General features: G+C 36.2%; 1 protein-coding gene across 1 annotated transcript in view; it reads right to left on the bottom strand.

Moving 5' to 3' along the window:
• Nucleotides 1–446: 446 nt before the first annotated feature.
• The window catches only part of LOC149081778 (uncharacterized), a 173595-nt gene continuing 152566 nt past the window's right edge, over nt 447–21475 (bottom strand). Inside the window, exons 4-5 of the mRNA XM_089235540.1 lie at nt 17822–17871; nt 447–940 (exon numbers count right to left, since the gene is read on the bottom strand). Of these exons, the coding sequence (XP_089091666.1) occupies nt 17857–17871 (15 nt within the window). The 3' untranslated portion in view covers nt 447–940; nt 17822–17856. The remainder of the gene's footprint in view (nt 941–17821; nt 17872–21475) is intronic.

Consider the following 21475-nt stretch of genomic DNA (forward strand, 5'->3'; position numbering starts at 1 on the left):
AATTAGAAAATTCGGGGTTTTCTTTTTTTTTTCTATTAAAGACGGTATGATCGGAATTCGTATATATACTTTTGTCAGTCAGGGTTGGAGGAGGGAAGGGGAAGTAAATATCGTTCATAAAGAGAGGCGCAACATATACCGTCTTTTATGGAAATAATTCTTTTTTTTTTTTTCTTCCTTAAATCATCTTTTTTGAAGGCTACGACAATCACAGTTATATTTAAACATTTACATGCCGGTCGCGACCCTCTGAGTAAAAGGAGACGTTTTTTTTTTTTTTATTCTTTGTTTGTGCATCCGAGCGGCTCTATATTCGCGTGGAAAAAGAGATAGTAGAATACAGGAGGCTGATGTTCCAAGCCGGTCGTCAATTAGCGCGGAGTGCTGACTACATATAATATTTTTTTTTTTGTATTTTTTTGTATTTTTTTAATATACTGGTTGTTCCCGACACCATGTTTATAACAAGAAACTCGTTTCCGATTATTAATTATTGACTTTTTTTCTCCCTTCAAACAACCGTTGTACCATCGTAATCGTCATCGAAATACGTAGAACTTGGAACAAAAACAAAGAAAATAATTATTAAAATTAAAAAAAAAAAAACTGCTGCTGCTCCCTTTGGCCAGCAAAACCGAGAGACAGTCAGTTTTTTTTTTCTTTCTCCCCTTTTCCGAAATTCTCCGAATACTTCTCCCGTCGACAATCTTTTCCGGAACGTCGCTACATATTGAAGTGTGTCCGATTTATGTTATATGTAAGTCTCTCTTTTTTTCTCTCTTCTTTCTTCCACATATTTTCCATCTCGTAAATATTTCGTTTCGCATGTACTAAATTATTTTTTAGTCCATATCGTTTCCCATCTGGTTTTCGTTCTAATGTCAGTGGTGGTGGTGGTGGAGGAGGAAAAACTTCATTGTAGCCTCACGTACTGCACTTCCTGCAAGAAGAAAAAATTAAGATGTATCACATATTGATGAAACTTAAACAAACAAAAAAATTAACACATAGAGACTAGGTAATGAAATGCAATGTTGTCACGATATATATTTTACTAAAAAAAGTAAAAGTCGATGTTCGATGTAGTAAAAAGTACGTTGGGTTTTTGACATGGCAAGCGTCAAAACTGGTTCGAACCGCCAAAAACTGCAGAGAACCCAAAAAAATCAACATTAATTTATTACAATAAAGGGCCGTTCAAGTATTACGTCATCATCGATGGGGGGGGGGGGGTTCCGATTTGCTGACTTTTGATGACAAGCGGGAAGGGGGGTTTGGATAATGCTTACGTCATCAACCACCTTTTATGAAAATATGAATTAGGATTCAGAGGGGCAGAGCGGATGACGAAATTTTGCTGACAAGGGGGGGGGGAGGGGGGTCAAAAATGGCTAAAAATTTGCTTACGTAATACTTGAACGGCCCCTAGCTAAAACCAAATATTAATTATAATTTGTAATTTTCAATTTTTCAACATAAGAGTCTAGAGCAGTGATTCCCAACGTGAGCGTTAACGTCCTCTGGGAGGCGTTGGGATGCTCTAGGAAGGCGGTAGAAGTTACGGGTATAATATAGGATCCTATGGTTTAGATTGCGTTGGGGGGAGATGGGAGAAAAAATTTCTGAAGAGGGCGATGGGACAAAAAAGGTTGGGAAACTGGTCTAGAACATATGAAATATAATTTTATGGTTTATTTATCTAAGGCACTCATTACTTGTGTTCAATTTGCTAAGCGGAATAGAGCTGCTTATTCAAAATATGTATGATAGAGAATCAGGGGGTTAGGTTTTGACTTCAGAAACTAAATGAGTAAAACAGTCAAAACGTTGTCAGTTTTTAACCCGATAGATATGTTAAATAACAAAACACTTTTATGTAGATTAACCGGAGCGGTCTTTTTGACCGCTATTGCAAAAATACATAATGCAGCTGTAAATATGGATTTATTTTAGATTAAAACAAGTGTCATGAGGACTAGGGTTGCCTGTCTTCAAATATTGTCGTATGGAGGTTTTGGGAGCACGGGGCCTTGGGTTTACGAAGCGCTGTTAGCATTTTCCCAATTTCTCTCTTTGATTATCGTCAGACAAATCTGGAGGGGGAGGAAAGCGCATCTATCCGAGACGAAAGATCGGAGCTCATATGCTAATTACTTGTATTAAGTTCCTCCGAGAAATTGTTTTCTTTTCAACTCTTTGTAGCAAATCCATGCATTGATTGCACTCAGATCAAGATAAAACTCTACAGATTCTGAATTTTTTGTTTACATTGTCGAAATTTCGATTGAGGAATGAAAGGAGCTGAAAACCAAGACGTGCTTTTTAGGGGTTTTCCTTGAACCCCTGACACTGAAACTAATACCCACGGAACTGTGCAAAATAGAATAGCAAGTAAGAATTTAAAAAAAGAATAATGATCTAAAAATGCTTCAAATGTAGAGCATAATCAAAAAGGAGGGCAAATTCTCTTAACAAAAAAGATTTGGGGTGAATCCACTGTGAACACATGTCCAAACATATTATCTTGGTCATCACAGCTAGTTTGATTGGACATTTCGTCCGAAGAGTCGCTTTGATTTTGCATAATGAATTCATCTTCGTTGTTTTCTGCACTTTGCTCTTCAGTATCTTCCTTTACATCAGAGATGCCTTAGAATATATTATTGAGAGTTTCGAGGATTTGTCGGCATTCGATTTCCCGACAATTTGGCCATGATTTCCCACTCGCTTCTACACCGAGATTGACGCTCACAAAAATGTTCGCACTGTAAATGAGTTGAACCATAGACTAAAGATATAAATTATAATATTAATATTATTCTTACTCTGTGAGTTGAACGAAGAGGCGTGGGGGGGGGGGTCTCATGTCAAAACACAGCGATTAGCGTGGAAGAACTGCTGCACCGCTGGCAGCCACGTTATTACTTTTTGTACAATTCTACTGTGTACAGAAAGCACCCCCCACATGGTCTTTCCAACTGAACATTCTTGTGTGCGTACTGAAAATGCGTAGAAAATACTATCTTGCGATGACATGTAAATGCACGCTTTTTTGATGTGTAAATAATCGTAAGCTGTGACAGTGACTTAAACATTTCCCGACCTGTGGATGACATATTGAAGGATATCCTCTGCATGGCGCCCACAAGAGTGGGGCTGACAGGTTCGAGATGATTCTCATCATGTTTTGTTTTTTGTCGCTATAAATTCACTGTATAGTACCCCTTGAAAGTCTGGTCCCTGGGCGTGGGGGGTCTCCAAAACATCCCAGCTTGAGGGCCCTGCTCCAAGATGTGGGGACGATGGTTCCCTGAAGTATAAATTAGAAATAGATTTTATCAGTGAGTTTACTCCCTTCCCTTATTTATACTCCCCTTCTGAGGTAGGTGAGAGTGCATACAAAATATCCCATAGTGTTGTGCGGAACCATCTGAAAACTGAATAAGTTTCCTTGAGCTTAAAAAGTGGGCGAGATTGGAAGCGATACTAGTATATATTTTTAGTAAACTTACTAAAGTTTTGAAAAAACTATACATTTTATGCAAAAAAACTAAAAACTACGCAAATGCTGCGAGTAAAGTTCGAAATTTCAAACAGCGGTCAAAATGACCGTTCGGTAAAGAGTTTCATATTCGGAATTGTAATCACTGAGAAAAATATCTATTTTGATATTTTCAATTTTCTGATCTAACCAAAATTTTATTGCATATGAAAATCTTCACGCACATATCTTAATACACTAATTAAATTCATTTATTTTCACCAAAAAATTTCTTAGCCCAGGGTGTATAAATTCACAGAGTTTTAAAGAGTATTTTCAAGCAAAGCAGAGCTGACAACACTTGATACCCAAAGCATTTGTTTTATCCCCCTATCTAAACGCTATAAACGGCTTTTTAAAGGGTAGTTGAAGTAGAATCAGCTAGCAGCTCCATTTAGGAGACCAATATCTAATTTTGTTAGCTTTTACTCGGATGAATCAACTATTGAATTTGCTGACAATGAGATGGTCACACTGCAATAGAAAAACGGGGTAAAAATGGCTTGGTAGGTGTTTGGTAGAAAGCGTGTGCTCACAGCAGGGAATTGCGGAGCTCAGTTTGAGAGAACCGCTGGTTTATACAAACCTTTTTTTTTTTTTTTTTTTTTGCGTGCCATTTAAATGCCCATGGAAGTTTTTACACGATTCCTGAGCTTGGAAGACAAAATTCGTTAATTTATGCTAAGTACTTATTAAGTACTTGAAGGCTTTCACTCATACTATAATGCCCCTTTTCTGGATCTGAGCCTGGCAATTACTACTTAACTTAGGTGTTTGACTAAAAAAAGAATATGATGGAAAATGTGATAAAGGGTTTGAATTGAATTGATAACTTACAATTAATATAACTTCCAAATTCCTTCACTAAGAAAACTTTACTTTAAATCATAGTTTAAATTCTGTTGCGTTGCTTGAGTTTTTGAAACATGCAGCAGCGTGGATAAATAATCCTAAATTATTATTTTTTATATATAAAATTTCATTGATAAAAACTTATTATATTTTGAAGCATATTTCCATCCACTATCACTCGATGTTTATATAGATGAAGAAAAAATTCAATTATTTATGATAATAATGTAACTGAGTGGACATCTTAATATGGGAAAAATCTCGGGACACTAGTTTCTCATTATGAAACAACCTACCAACCCGGTCCTATCTCAAACTGTTTTAGAATCATAGTGAATGATTATAAAAAAAAATTCACAAGTCTGAACGAACCCGGATTTGCGAGGGCTTCCAAGGGACCTACATGCAAAATAAGCGCTTATTTGGAAAACGCAGAAAAAATGATTGAGGTCACACCAATTTCATTGAAATATCTGGATTTAACGGCGTTATGTAGAAACAAAGATTGGCGAAGTTCAAATCTAATTGTTGCCAAAATTTTAAATTGTCAGTTCCGCACACATACACTTCTAGCCACGATCGGTCAAATTTGTCAAAAATTCTCCATTCTACCAGTTTGGCGAAGAGAGGGCCAAAGAGCCTAGAATAAACCAAGATGGTCATCTAGTTCAGGAGAAATTTAGTCGTTTGTGTTTCCAATGCATCACTGAAATCGGTGTTCGTTGAAGTAATTTTAGTAGGTTTTGAGACGACAATTCGATTTTTCACTTCACTGATCTCTCAGCGCTTGTAGCCCGCCATTAAATACGGATATCCTATAAATACTGTGTCACCTTATAGGATTTTTTGTCAAAATCAAGTGTTGTCGCCAAAATCTGTGACCGATAATTCCGAATTTTCGTCGAATATCTACTTCGGCAAACGCTGATTTCAGTGATATATTGAAAAAAAGACTAAATTTCTCCTGAACCAGAAAACCGATATGGCTAATTCCAAACTCTTTCGGAAGCGGGTGGAATAGACAAGTACGGCAATGTTTGGAATGGACAAGTCAATTGCAAATCTAACCGATTGTAGCTAGAAGGGTGGCGATCGAATTTTGGCGATAATTCGATTCTGAACTTTGCCACTTTTTCAGTGCTTCTGGCTCGCCACTAAAACCAGATTTTTCGATGCAATTGGTGTCATCTTATAGCATATTTTCTGCTCTTTCTAAATGTGTGCTTATTTTGCGGATAGGTCTTTCAGAAACTTCACAAATTCTGGTTTTTTCAGACTTCACACATTTTTTTTTTTCATAATCGATTATCCACCATAACTCGAAAATGGTTTACGATAAAATAGGGTTGATGAGGTGTTTCATGACCCACTTGGGCTTATCTATCACCCTCTTTCATTTGGCAGAATAACTCCCATTCACTCTGTATAAAACGCTATTCCAAGTGTTTAAAAAAAAAAAAAAAAAAAAAAAAAAATCAGATTTATACCAAGTCTCTTTGCTTAACACTGTTTAAAACTGGGACAGCAAGATTTTGTTTCGCTACAAACAATGATTTAAAAAAAATAGATATCTGAAGCAAATTAAGAAATACCACATGACACAGAATTCAATGAACTAGAAAGAAATTAAAATTACTACCAGAAATTTTGTAAAAAAATATACATAAATAAAGTCTCGGAAATGGTTTATACACTTTTTTGGAGAATGAACCATATAAAGGATATTTATACATTCAACGCTATCAACCAGAAATACTATTGAACAACGTAGAGAAGGAATTCCCACATGAAAGCATTCGTTTATCTCTTTTCAGACCATAATCCGCAACTCAATACCAGCAAAGAATCCAAAAATAGAATGAAAAATTACATATTACCTGCTTATATATAATACTTCAAGACCTAAAGAAAAAAAAAAGACCAAAGTCACAACACTAACAATCCCCAGAGAACTATTTTAGAGCATAACAGCGGAAATAATATACACTACAAGTGGTTCTTTTTTTTATTGGTTGGTCCACTTCCCATCGTCGGTCACGCTTCCGCCACCGTGTCGCCCAAGAGGAGTCTCAAATGCTTCAAAAGACAATTACCCGATTCAGTATATAATGATAATTCAAGCCTGGAAAGTTAACGTGTATATATATAAATTAAATGCGAGAGAGAGAGAGAGTAGAAAAAATAATAGGAACCCACAATAAAGACTAAACACTCGAAAAAAAGTAGACTACTTTTAGAGCTACTCGGAAACGACACCAACCACTTACACAAGTGGACAAGGATGAATGGGACGTAAAAAAAAGAGGAATATACGTATCGCAACCACTTCAGAAAAAGTCTAAAAATAAGAATTATTGTTTTAATTATGCATAGCTGCTTCCGCTACGGCACGGAAATAGTAACTCCTACTATAATACTACTATACGCATGCAAGCGAGCGAAAACGCGTTTCACGACTGATGAAGAGAGAGGCCAAGAGCTCGAATTGGAGACATTGAGTGCAACCGACGAAATGAAGAACAAGAAAACCCTTTGTGATCTTATCGGTTCGTTGGGCTCCACCAGAGACCGACTGGTGCCTTATTTTGGTATCTATAAAGGCAAAACCATGTCCAAGGGACACACAAAAACGCCATTTGTTAAGACACCGTGTCTGGTGACTTTGACAATTGTTTATAGCGCGCATTAAATTCTTTACAAAATACTGTACAGTCGGCTCCGCTTAATCGGAAATCAAAGATTCCAGCATATCAGATTATGCGGAGAACAATTCAACTGCCACTTTATAACGTTAGTATAGTTTGTATATTGAAAACTGATGAAAAATCACCATCATCCATGATGTATCATTAATACATCAGACATAAAAAACTGAAATTTATATTTAATTACAGTGATCACAATACCCAAGATTTTCACTTTTCATTAGGAAAGTTAGCTCCTTCTATTGGCTCAACAAATAAAAATAAAATAATTGAATGCACGTATCGTATTGAAGACAACTTGAATACTTGTGAGGCCAGTACTTGCTCTCAAATGTATTTATCTTAATCTAGTAACATATTTTCCACTAATTCCAAATGTTTCATTCAATAAAAACAATATGTGTACAGTGGGCGATGTGCATTAAAAGTTGACGTATGAAGCGTAATGTTCGATTAAAAGGGGGAAAAATCATTGAAATTATCATATTAAGTGGGGAACTTTAACATTGTCCCTATGGGAGAAATTTTGGTGCTGAAGGATTTTATCAGTTTTAGCGGGGTATCCGTTTATCCGATAAAGCGGGGCCGTCTGCATGTTATAGAATAGGGAGGTTCCTTACAATAAGCGCTGTTTCATTCCTTTGAAATCGCGTTTGCCATCTTGGCTCGGTGGGCGTGGTCTCCGAGCTGATGAAGGACGACAGGGCAGATACGTTTTTTAAACAAGACATCAGCACACAAAACGTGCTGTGTTGAGGCATATTTTTAATTTTAGTTGCTTATTATACTGTTTAAGGTAGGAAATTTCTCATGATAAGTGTTGGTTTAGTGTCACTGGCATGCGCGCGTGTAGTATTTTTATAATCTATAAGCTGAGAAAAATGCATTAAATCATCGAAATAATTGGTGAGCTGTGTAAAGTCATTTAATATTAGCAACCAAAATGATAACTTCAAACATTTTATACTTAGATTTTACCAATATTTGATTTTCATGTTTTTATGATGCAGTTGCATAGGTAATAACGCCAATACTGCTAAAAGCTAGAGCCCTTATAATATAGCTTCGGCGTTCTTAACCTCTTTCTGCCGCGACTCATAATCAACAACACGATCGATTTCACGACCCATTGGTCTGTTTCCGATTTGAAAATTATTAAATACTCCAGAAAAAAAAATTGTTTAATTTTCGAAATTAGTGAAGCTAGTCAATGGCATTTTGGGCCAACAGCGCCTCAGCTCAAGAACCAGAATCAAACTGGGACCCTCCAAGTTATTGAAAACTTTCATGAACTCTGGAATTCTTTCATAAATTCTGAATTTTCATCAATTAAAATTCTAAATTTTCATCAATTAAAATTCTAAATTTTCATCAATTAAAATTCTAAATTTTCATCAATTAAAATTCTAAATTTTCATCATTCTGGAATTATTTCTCTCATTATTTTCAATTATTTTATTAATTCCGGAATTTACTTTTGCTTTCTTTTTTTTTTCATTTTTCAAATTCTCATCAAATTGAATTTTTCACGTGTGATTTTTGTATACATATTTTTTTCAGCATTCCTTCGCATTCTATAATTATTTTCATACCTTTCTCGCGCCGACTTCCTCTGAAAAATATCGTGTATAAAATCGTGGGTCAAAAAAATGCCTTGGTCTTAGGCCTTCCGAAACCGTATAAGATGCTCCTGAAAGTGGCGCGACAAATAGATATATAATCGGTAATAAGTGGATCTGTACGACCCAAAACCTCAGGATCCCTCGCGACTCAAGTATGGATCGCGATCCGCAGGTTAAGGACTATCGTAGAACACGGTCGAGACCTGAAACACTCCATTCTTCCATTTTAGGCTCTGAGTGAACTCGAGCATTAACATGATGAAAATGACCAAATGCATGCACTTTTTTTTGTAGACGATTCTACATTATAGAGCAGAGTTCAACTGTTTTGATATCGCGGACTTCCTTAATAAAGATCAATGTTACGTCAGGAGGTCAATTTTGACACCGTCCCACAAAATGCAAAACGTATTTTTTCTCAAATAAAATATGCATTTGTCATAAGAAATTTAATAAATTACAATTTCACAGCACAAAATGTGTCATTCTTTGTCTGTGGTAGAAATTGGAAATGAATCCAGCTGACCCGTTACAAAGTGCTCACGGATCACAGGGAGTCAACGGGCCACAGGTTGAAAAACCACTGCTAGTCTTTTCTGCATTAACATAAAAATGCTACTAGGAGAGAGCATCGCACCTTCGATTGACCCACGGACTCAGCAACAGATGGCGCTTCATGTCAGTGAGGTTTTCATCATCGATGGAGAGAGATAACCGATAGATATTAGGGAATTCAGTAATTTTGTAAATAATTTAGTATTTTTTTTTTCAATATAGCTAGAAATAATAAAATTTATGCCAGAATCCAGGACTATCGGTATGTGAATGTTTATCGGTTGTGCTCGAGAAAAAAAATTATTACTTAAAAACTAACTCGAAATCTCAAATTTATACATACACATATATAGGTTGAAAAATTTTCAAATAAAATCATTTCAGGGAAAATAAAATGAAATATTAATATCTACAAATATATATGACTATTTATACAATAATTTTCTTACGATTTACATCCATGATGGCTGAATTCTTTAGCTAATAACGTACACGAGATATTCAAATTGGCATAAGTAGATTGCGCAGTGAAACCTACTTCTGTTATAGAACATTTACTAGCTTTAAAATTATGATTTTCAAGTAAAAGGCCAATAACTATAATTTTATAAAGAATAATTCATCAGAAATCAGCGTGAAGAACACTGACCGCGTTTTCTTCATACTCGTTTCTTTCCACGAAGCTCGATTGGTGTAGAGATGGGACCAGATAAAAGGCTATTTCTTATAGGAAAATGGTAAGATTCTCGTTTTTTTTTTTAAAGGTATGTATAGATTAATATTCCAGCTAAGCTCTGGAAAAATGAATGTGACTTAGGCCGGGATTTCACTACAAAAATTTTACAAAAGTGATTGTATAAAACTTGAAAAATACAACGAATAAGCTGATCGGTTACATTCAAGCTAATCCAACCTATCAGTTTATTGGTTGTATTTTTCAAGTTTTATCAGAGTTTTCACAAAACTTTTACAGTGTAATACTAGCCTTAGGCCGAGATAATAGTACAAAAGTGTGATAAAATATCTTCAACAAAACTTAAAAAAGAAAAGAAAAAAATCAATAAGCTTATTGGTTACATTCGAGCAAATGCAACCGATAAGCTTATTGGTGGCTTTTGTCAAATCTTATAAAAGAACTTTTCTAGCACTTTAATAGGGTAACGACATCCTAAGACATTGCTTAACAATTTCTTCAAGAACACCGAATGCTATTCTGGGTAAAATAGGAGGGTTTAAGCCGTCTTCTCTAACACAGTTGCAGAAAACTGTAGCAATAATTCAAGACGTGAGCAAAAAAAGTTTTCAAAGAAAATTGAAGAAATCATTTCTTGTACAAATCGCACAATTTTTTTAAGACTTTTTTTGCTCACATCTCGAATTATTGCTATAGTTTTCGGCCGACCTCTTGAAGAAAAAGCCCTTTAATATTCAGAATGGCATTCGCTGTTCTAGAAAAAATTGTTCAGCAGTGTCTTCTTAGGCCGAAATTACACTATAAAGTTTTAGAAAAGTTTAAAAATTTAACCAATAAGCGTATTATACAATTATTTTTAGAGTTTTTTTTAAAGATTTTCAAACTTTTATAGTGTAATCCCGGATTTAGACAAATTGATATTCTATCCAATTTATCGAGAAATTTATCTACCTTTTTTGAAAAAAAGAGGATCTCAACTCTTTTCTATAAGAGATAGCCTTTCATTTCTTCCCATCTCTAAGAATCGAGGATCACGGAAAACCACGAAATAGTAGAGAAACTTTTGGAAATTATGTCTAGCCATAAGGATATGCGAATAAAGTAACGTGAAACAAGGATAGTGTCCTTAGTTTTTTTTTTCCAACTGCAATTACACTGTAAATTAGAAAATATTCACACAAAAAGGAATAATTTTTAAGAGAGATTCTAAAGCTTATAACTCATTTCTCATCTTTAAAAAATGGTAAAATTGAAAATTTCCGATATTTGTACTTTTTTTTCAATCGCAATTTTCCCATCTGGCCTTGGTATTTTTCTCCCACCACTGTAGTAATCTGATAAAATGGCATTTAATAAAGGAAAATGCCGAATAATATAATTGATAAAAATTTAGTTACAAAAATTTTTACAATTTAAAAAAAAAAAAAATTCATTGATTAAAAATACAGGGTGGGCAAAAAGTCCGTAGAAACTTTAAAAATGCATAACAACCGGAAAAATAACCGAAAAAAAAAACGGTTTGCAGGGTTAGCATCGCTAGATCACGGGAATTTTTTTAAGATAGGAAAAAACCCCCTCAAATAACAGCCGATAGGAGGCGCTGACTGACACAAGTCAAAGAAAAGATACGCAAATAACAAACAGAATGCCTCCAAATCATTTATTTCAGCAGTATGTGTTCCACATCATCACCGCCACAGGGTATAACACATTTCAGGGGAGTCACAAATCCAGTAACGGCAGAGTACAACACGTCCGGTTGTATACATGACACTTCTTGGCGGATCGCATCTTTCAGTTCCGACAGATTGGATGGACCGGATCGATATACCCGGGATTTCAAATATCCCCCAAACCAGAAGTCTGCCAGTGTCAAATCTGGAGACTGAGGAGGCCATGGGAACCTGCAACACCTGCTAATGATAGTGTCTTCCCCGAACGTCTGTATCAGGAATGCCTTGACCAGGCTAGCAGTGTGACTAGACGCTCCATCTTGCATAACGTAACGGTAGAAAGAGCATTACTTTCATGCAAGCATGGCACGACCTTCTCATGCAGAAAGGACTAAATAATGCTACGCATTCACCGCAGCCATTTTCCAACCATTTACTGGGCACTGCGTTTCAAAGAATGGTTCTATGATGAACCCACACCACATCGTCACTTTTGGGGAATGCAATGGTTTCTGCGTGTACTCACGTGGATTAGACGTGTCCCAGATGAGATAGTTATGGGTATTAACGTCGCCATGAAGCGAAATATGAGCTTCATCTCTACACAAGATGTTAAAGGCCCAGATGGGATTCTGTTCGATTTTGGGGAAAGCCCACCTAGCAAATGCTTTCCTCTGTACGGTATCCGCTAGTAAAAGTTCATGGCACGACTGCAATGTGCATGGGTACAGATGAAGGATTCCATGAAGAATATTGCGTATCGAGGATGGTAGTAAGCCAAGCGTCTGGCAGCTTCACGAGCACTGCTCGTTGCTGCAGCTGATTTGGACGCTAACGCTTCAATTTCGGCTGCAACAAGCGGCGAACGTGCCTTTCTTAAACATGGTCGTCCGGCTCTTACACGATTCTCCATCGTTCCAGTTTCCTCGAATCGCTAAATAAGCTTTAAGAGGCCTGTCCCTCTGTTAAAGGCCTTTTTCCAGTCCTCACATTCTTCTGAACTCGGAATTCACGCAAGGCAATAGTCATTGATTCCTGTGGTTCACGTAAAACAACTTCACCAACAAAGCTTTATCTTTCGCACACAGCATCCTTGTTCACATACACGGTTTACAACGGTGAACTGATTGTGTCTTAGGAGCACAAGTTCTTACAACAGTATCATTTGCATATTTCCACGAAAGTCGCTCGTACCAGCACCATCGACTGTTTTTTAGTTATTTTTTTCCATATTAAAAAATTCCCATGACCCAGCTAACTCTGGAAACCGTTTTTTATTTCGGCTGTTTTTCCGATTTTTATGTATTTTTAAAGTTTATACGGACTTTTTGCACACCCTGTACAAAGCCAAAACAAGCAAAATGCCCAACAAGGTGGCTGAAGAAAAAAATGCCGATAACAAAATATGGATGTCATTTCTATAATGCAGCAACCCATTTAAAAATGCAACTACAAAAACTACAGAATATATATACATAAAATATTATGCGATCCCATTAAAAAATATTGATAGTAGTCTTACTCTAAATATGGATAGCTTCTCGATTTACCCTAACATGATTATCGTATTTATTTTAAACGTGTTAATTGTGGCAAAATTTACTACCCTCTGTGTGTGGGGGAAGCTATTGCATTTATTAACCCTCAATCAGAGGGTTGTTAATCCGACACCACAACCTAGAATTATTCCTTACCAATCCATACTACTTCACCAAACACAAACTCTGGCCATATCGCTATATTGCAATTTATTGCCATTAGTGAGATGGGTTGGAAGTGAAGGTGCTGTCTATCGGCGACCACCGATAGACAGCACCTTCACTGGTACCAATTCATACTGTTATCCCTTTGTCAAAGCAGTCGATTGACGGCTTATTAGTATAATTCATGGTCTATCCCACCCATCCCGTTGAAAATTTAAAGCACTTCGCCTATATTCCCCCCCTCCGGTAAACATATTAAAAAAAAATGAAGTCTCCATGTGCCCCACGTACGAGCATAGCTCTTCCCTGCACCCCTTCAACCAAGTCTGTGTCCCTCTGTCGGTATGGTCTTCAAAACCATACATCACATTCCAGTCCAAAACGAACTAAACCTCGGAAAAGCGGAAGAATGACTTTAGGAGAAAGCGAAGAAACCTTTTGAAAATGAGACCACGCATTCTATTCGATTTCTTGACCACCGCTGAACAATGTTCAGAAAACCTAAGTCGCTCGTCAATGAGAATTTCCAAATCGTTGACCGCAGTTGCATCCGGGATAGCAATACCATTCAACTCGTTAGAGCAACGTGGGTTGTTCGAACTAAAAAAAGGTCTGGAGCAAATAACTATCGCTTTGATTCCTGATTACCTCCATTAGCATCACGTCATTTGCGAATTCGCTAACCATCTCATCGATACCTTGATCGAGTTTATCCATAAAAAGTGAAAATAGTATGGGGCCAAGGATACTTCCTAGAAGTACTCCACTTGTGACGTTCACCATAACTTGTTGTGACCAATATCTTAAACAAGAGTCTATCCAATTCAGCAAGTTACCCCCAATCCCAAGTAAACGCTTCAAGAGTTTACCATGTTGAACTCGATCGAATGCCTTTTGGAAATCAAGGTAAACAACATCTACATTTTTTTCCCCCTTTTACCCAAAGCCTTAGTCACGTGATCATAGAAGCAAAGAAGGTTTGTTACACATGACGTCCTCTTCCTGAAACAATGCTGATTATCCGATAATACATTTTCGTCTATCCAATTCACCAGTTGCCTTTTGATAATAATTCGAAGCGAATTTTGGAGAGGGAGCTCGTCAAACTCACTGCACGATAATTCGACAGTTTTCTTCACAACCCTTTTTAAAAATCGGAACCACATTAGCAAGCTTCCAATCCCTTTTGACGATACCCACAGCAACACTACTCCTGTAAATCTGTGCGACTGGCCCCAACAATTCATTAGCACATTGCCCGAGGACCCAGGGATAAGTTATCTGGTCCTGGTGCTTTGCTCTCACATACATTTTTTAGAAGATTTATGACCTCCACGTCTTCCACTCACCCAATTTTTTTATAGGATTTTATCATCCCATGTGAACATTCGTACATGGAACATCGTTTTCTCAATTAAAAACTGAGAAAAAGTAATTGAAAGCACTACACATGCCTACATTGCTCCCTACCTTAGACCCTACATCCATATGGGCAAGGCTGTCCCTTTACATCCATTATTGACGTACCTTAAAATTATTTTGGGTCCGAGCCAATGTTATTTGCCAACCTAGATTCAACTTTTTTACTATCCCTCATCGATTACCATAAATTCAGTTTTAAGCGCCCATGTCGTAAGATCCGATTCAAAATATGTATGCACAAATCCGTAGTACAAGAAGGTATTTTATTTGGCAATACATGCAATTTCATTGCAATTTATGTGCCTCATTTTTAAATGGCACTAATTTAAATGCAATATTTATATCTATGGTATGTCCCACAACAGGGCATGACAAATCCCGAAGCCAGGCCATCATGGCGATTAACACATTGTCATTTATATAACTGGTGCCTAAATTTCTGTAAGGCCGGGATTACACTGTAAAAGTTTTGTAAAAGCTTTTTGATAAAACTCGAAAAATTCAACCAACAAGATCACCGGTTGCATTTTCTCGAATGTAACCGATGCGCTTATTGGTTGAATTTTTCCAGTTTTATAAACTATCAGTTATCAAAATTTTATAGTGTAATCCCGGCCTAATTCCGTTTTAGCCTACTCAATTGGAGCTCAAAACTGCAAAAGATAGGAGTATGACAGCTTTATCGAATTTATGTGAGCATGTCAACACACACGAAAAGAAGTTCTTAAATCCAGTAACAGCAGGAAACTTTTTTTATAGTTTTTCTCAGAAAAAAAGGGGCTTAACTCTTACGATACTTGCACTCTGGCATCCATTTTTTCGATTTGTCAACCCTTGCCAAACAGATTAAACACTTAATACATACGTAATTAAATTTTCCAACCTCCCTCGATAAACAGAATTTTTTTCTAACCGGCAGACGCAGGTCTCAATTAGGCCGGATAAGAGAGGATTTACTATATATACTATACTTCTTCCGTACTTCTTAAAACTTTGAATATAGATAAACCCTAGCAGCACCGGATATTCCCGCTGCCTCTTAGATAAATCTCGTCAGACAACCGGTCATTTTCTCAGTAAAAAAAAAAATCCATTCAACCAGGGGCAAAAAAATAATTAAAAAGAAGCTTCTCCAAAAAAAAAAATTATGATAAATTATGAAGACAAAAAAATGTAGAAATGTGCAGACATTCTCTCCAAGAGCCAATAAAATCCTTAATAAAAAACGAGAGTCACATTTTTCGCAGTGAATTTTTTTTTGGGGAAAAAATGTTATTTTCGTAGACATAGGAAAAAACACACAAACACGCACCAGACTAACACTTATCATCGCTAAAAACGAAGAAATTCATAGGAAAAAAACCACTATAAAGATTAATTTTATATATATATATATATATATAACGATACATGGCAGATATTTTTCAGACAAAATGAAAAAAATCCTTTTTTTAACGGAAATTTTTTTTTTCTCCGTTACTTTCTCGTTTAATTGTCCCCAAGGCGTTTAAATAACATTCCCGTTGTCGTTAAATTTTTTGCCCTTTTTACTTTTTTTTTTTGCCCTTATATGGGTTGTAAAAGAAACGCCGCCGTCGCACCCCCCCCCGCCCCCCCCCAGTTGGTATAAAAAAAAATTTATGACACAAAAAAAAAGTTTCATTCTGAAAAGTATGCCATTAATTTTTTTTTCCCTCTTTTAACGTCCCATTTCAAAAAAGAAGAGAGAAAAAAAATTAAAAGCATTAACTTCTCCGTACATTTCTAAATTTTTTTTTCTCTCAAAAACTGCGATTCTTAATCGAACGCAAACGATGCAATTTGCAATTATATATACGTGGAGAAATCGATGGGAGGGGAAAGGAAAGAAATGGCTGATCAGTTGGCCATATACACATGGACGAAATAAATGGGTCTTAAATGACAATGAAAGTAATAGCGTTACCCTTTCTCTTATACGAGGCAATAGTAATAAAATGTGACTATCTAAAAACAAATGGTTGGCAGGCAATCAAAGGTAATGCTTGGAGAAATTTAGGATATACTGTATAACGTGTTCTCGATATAACATATAAAAAAGAAAGAAAAAAAAAGGGAATTCTTGTTTAATGGAGTTCACCTTCCAACTCATAAAATAAACAGGAGTGGGTTGTTTTAATTTTCTATTTCTCTATTAATACTCGAAGTCATCGCGCCCGCCACATTGGTTATGGCAACTTCAATGTAACCCGAATGATACGTAAGGTTTTATTCTGGTTTTTTTTTATTATAGCTGAGGGATAGTATGGCATCTTCAAAGAATAGAAATGGTGTAATAATCGGAATTATTAACTATGAAAACCTCAAGCTCTTGTTGATATCAACTACCAGCATGCTAGCGTATTCGTGAGTTAATTAAAAAATCTCGCTCATTGCAATAAGTCTGCAGGAAACCGCACTATTTTAGCAAACTAATGCTTACCTTGAGGGTATATGGACTTATTGTAAGCCTAAAAATATTAGGCTGATTAGGAGGTGCTGGATAATTTTCCACTTAGCCGCGAAATGACCAGGATCTCTGCAATAGTTTTCGATTCTCCTACTTTATGTGAATCGTTAGTTGAACCTTAGCAGTTCAGTATAACTGACAGCAAAAGTTTGAAAAATATACATGGTACTGGGATGTTGCATTCTCTCACAAATGGAGAGTTGTTCAGAAGGATAGGATGAAATGTCCCATGTTGGTAGCTGTTGGCTTTTTTTTTTTTTTTTTTTTTTTTTTTTCAAAAAGCGCAAAACACATTCATACATGACTAATCAAAAGAATCACTTTGACCGAACCTATAGAAAACATTCACAACATGATGAGGAAAAACGCCAGTTTATAACACACTATATGTTTCTCTGAAAATTATCGTCAACATTCGTGGTGAAATCAAGTGCGACTAGGAAACACCAGAAAACTTCATAAAAGTCATTCGACCATGCTAATTATGTGAGATGTTGCAATTCGGATTTTGATTTTTACAGTGATATATTACTCAACATTGAACAGAGAAAAAAACTTCAACTTACTTCCCACAAATCCAAATCTCTTTCCATAATCGCACCTATTCCGCCATCTCCTAAAAGAAGGTAAAAAAAATAAATGATTATTTCTATACTTTATAAAAAGAAAGATAAAAGAAATTAGCACCAGAGAATATTTACTTCGCACTCGTAATTGAAATCCGACAATTACCACAATCAGACAAAATCAACATTATACAACATATAAAATCAAGAAAAATATCGAAAATACAGTTTGACGACTCGAACCAAACAACAATCGAGCATATCAGTCTGCGCAATCAAGATATATATATATAGCAAATTTTCCGGAAAGATACAGCCCATGGGACTAGCCATCAAATGCAATCCATAGAGGATTGCACATTTCCAACGTCTTCTGGACCATGAAAAGAGGAATTAGATGACACAAAGCGAAATAAACCCCTCTCGTGCACCTCACAAGATTGTAAATTAATTACGCCCATAATTCTTAGATTGAAAACTAAAAACAAAACAAAAAAAAACACCAAATCTTATCTCGTTCGGAGAGGCTTTGTCCTTATTTCCAAAACGTAATCTTCAAGCGATTCCAGGACTTAGGGGGGAAAAATCTCCAAATACGTCATCGTCTTGATAGAAAGGGAAAAATACTTTTTTTTCTTCTCTTACATTCTTCATTCCTCTCATGTCCTGGAGTACAACTCTCAGTACACACATTTCTTCTCTTTTTTTATTTCTATCCTCCCTCGCACACATCTGTCTTCACAGCCAACATATCTCACGTCCTTCGCCGTTTATTGGTGGGAAAATGACATGATTGATATTAAGGCCCGGAGTAATATAGCAAGCAAATTTTCATCATGAGATTTCCGATGGTAAAAATCCAACTCGCTCGCTCTCTCCTCACTGGTTATATATCCTTATTTTTCCTTTCCTAAGGCGTACAATGTTGTACTTTTGCCAAAGAAAAAATCTTTTCCACACAGCCGTGATTGAAAGCTTCCCCCCCCCCTCATTCTTTTTATGTCCTTTTCTTTTTCTTTGGAATATGAATGGCATGTCTCTATTAATTTTGAGATTCTTTTCTATTTTTCTTCTTTAAGGAATTTTCTCAAGGAAAAAAATAAATGCAGCAGTATATTGGTAAATATGTGTATAAGGTTATTGAAAATCTATTCTTCAGGGTGTGCTGCTTTGCAGTTTTTCTCTTTAAAGAATACGTCTTTCGATTATTACGAGCAATATCGAAACGGGATCATGAAATTTTGTTGTTTTATTTTGGACGAAAGGAATATTCAAACTTTTGCTATTTTGAGGATCCATCTTTGATTTTCATTTTGTTTTCTCTTACCAGGTTCGGTAACGCGATGGATTAGTGGGCCTCCCACGTCATACGTTATTGTTCCACATTTCACACAGAAGATAGATTGAACTATCATGACACATAACATTGAGTAGATACAAACGTCGGTGTTCTGCTGTTGTGTTACTGCCACTGTGTTGTCGTGTACGCATCGTGCCGGACTCGAGGATAAAGGTTTGAATCCCGTAGGCGGCACAGAGGTCGCCGGCTGAAGTTCGTTTCGATTGTCGAACTTTGAGGAGCGAATGTGTGAGCGGGGCTTTCATATAAAAAAAGGTCTCTCCGCAGAGAGCTGGCAGACCTTCAACACGACACTTACATAACAAAAATTCAGACATTTGAAATTTTCACAACAAAATATGAAAGACGGATGACAGAACCAAAGTATGTATATTACGAAACAAGCATAAGTCAAACAACAAAAATACATTAGGGCCCACGCATATACGCACACATAATTCCCTACATGCACCAATTTGTTAGAAATTCCCCAGAGGAATGTTGAATTAATGTCATAACTTCGAAACGGTGGTTGATGGATCACGAGATGGAGAGAGCAGTAATCGCAGCGATATTTCTGTACACCATAGCTGTCTTGCCACTTAGTGCTGTTGTGACATTTACTGGGTGTGCATAATTGAAGCTCTTTAGCGCTCGGCTGTCTCAAGTCATAACTTTTCACCCGAACGTTACGAATGCATTTATAAAAGGGTAAAAACGCGAAAAAAAAAAAAAACAATCACTAGAGAATCTCCAATTCCTTCACTGAGGCATTGCTAGTTTCATAGTTTTCTAATAGTTATAGGCTGTAGACACCTAGCTGAGAACGGAGGGAATTTTATGCATATGTTGCATTTTGCCTAGCTCCTAACTACACTTAAACGGCCGCAGTTGACAAACGTTAGTACATTTATATAAACATAACGACCGAGCATCACCTTTGGACAAGACAAAATCAAAAATTATTTATTATATTATTTTGTATTAAGGAATGAAAAACGTTTTTATTAGTAATTTTGATGTGAATGAATTGTGGAACGAATTATCCAAGTTTCCATTATTTCCTATGAAGAAGTGGTTCGAATAATGAGAAATTCGGATAACGAGCACGTTGGTGGAATGGATTAAGCTCGTATAATAAATAAATGAAATGAAATTTAAAAAAAAAAAAAACCTGTTTTCAACCTTTACACCGGTAATCCCGAGATATCTCGGGTTCTCTCTCTCAAACCGGCAACCCCGACATACCGTTGAAAGTTTTCTTCTCCTCATAACACGTTTTCCTCCACCTTCTCGAAATCAACTGCTAGTGGGCGAAGTAAGCGTTTCTTGAAAGTCTGGTAACAGAAGGGGAGGCAGAGAATTATTTTTCTTTCTCTTCGAGGTAGTATACGATTATGCTAACAGCGTAAATAACAGAAAACGATAGGTTTCCCCTTCATCCCCTTTTTTAATTTTGTGTTGCAGGAGAGCGTTTACAAGTCACAATCGGAAAAAAAATTCTTGAAAATAGGTGAAAATATCTAGAAGATATAGTGTTTTCTAATGAGGAAAATGCGGATCAAGAAATTTTTAAAAACCACTTAAAGGGTAAAGTGCAAAATTCGCTTAGATATTTGAATTATAATATCGCACAAAATGAAAGAAAGAACAGCATGTGAAGCATAGAATGAGCTTTCCGTTAGTTTAAGCGGTTCTCTAATTCATTTTCAGTGTTTTCAAATATCTTAGCGAATATTGCACTTAAAAATATGGAATTTATTTTGTTGGGCTCAGGAGAGAGAGGACAAATATTTTCTAATTGTGTGTTTTAGGACCAGATGACTAAAGGAAATTAGTTCTTTTACTTTAATAACTATTCAACCTCTTGAAATATGAATGGTGAATCTGAGGTCTACACATTATTTTGATACTTTTCAAATTGGGAGCATGCTTCAATCATCAAGGGTTCGCGAGTTATTATTTCAGGATAAAGGGACTCTACCCATGTTGTATATATTATGAACAACACGTTTTAATCCGAGAAAACAATGTTTACCAATATATACCATTACGGCCTAGACAACTGACATCGTATTATAGAAACGTCTGAAGTTTCATACTTCATAAAATAGTCTAGTTATATTCGGATCATTCAAACAAATAGAAATAGTATAAACTGTACCATTTTCATCATGATTAATGCCCAATATTACGACTCGAATATGATTCTTTTGTTCAAATCGATATCGATATAATCAGTTAAACAAAAGGTGCAGAACACAAAAAGGGTACAGAAGGGGAGAGTCAGAATAAAAATGAAAAGATCAAAGTGG

This window comes from Pholcus phalangioides, unplaced genomic scaffold (assembly GCF_987345545.1).
Source record: "Pholcus phalangioides strain wild (caught in Gottingen) unplaced genomic scaffold, Ppha-v1.0 ptg000009l_1, whole genome shotgun sequence".
In the NCBI taxonomy this organism is placed as follows: Eukaryota; Metazoa; Arthropoda; class Arachnida; order Araneae; family Pholcidae; genus Pholcus; species Pholcus phalangioides.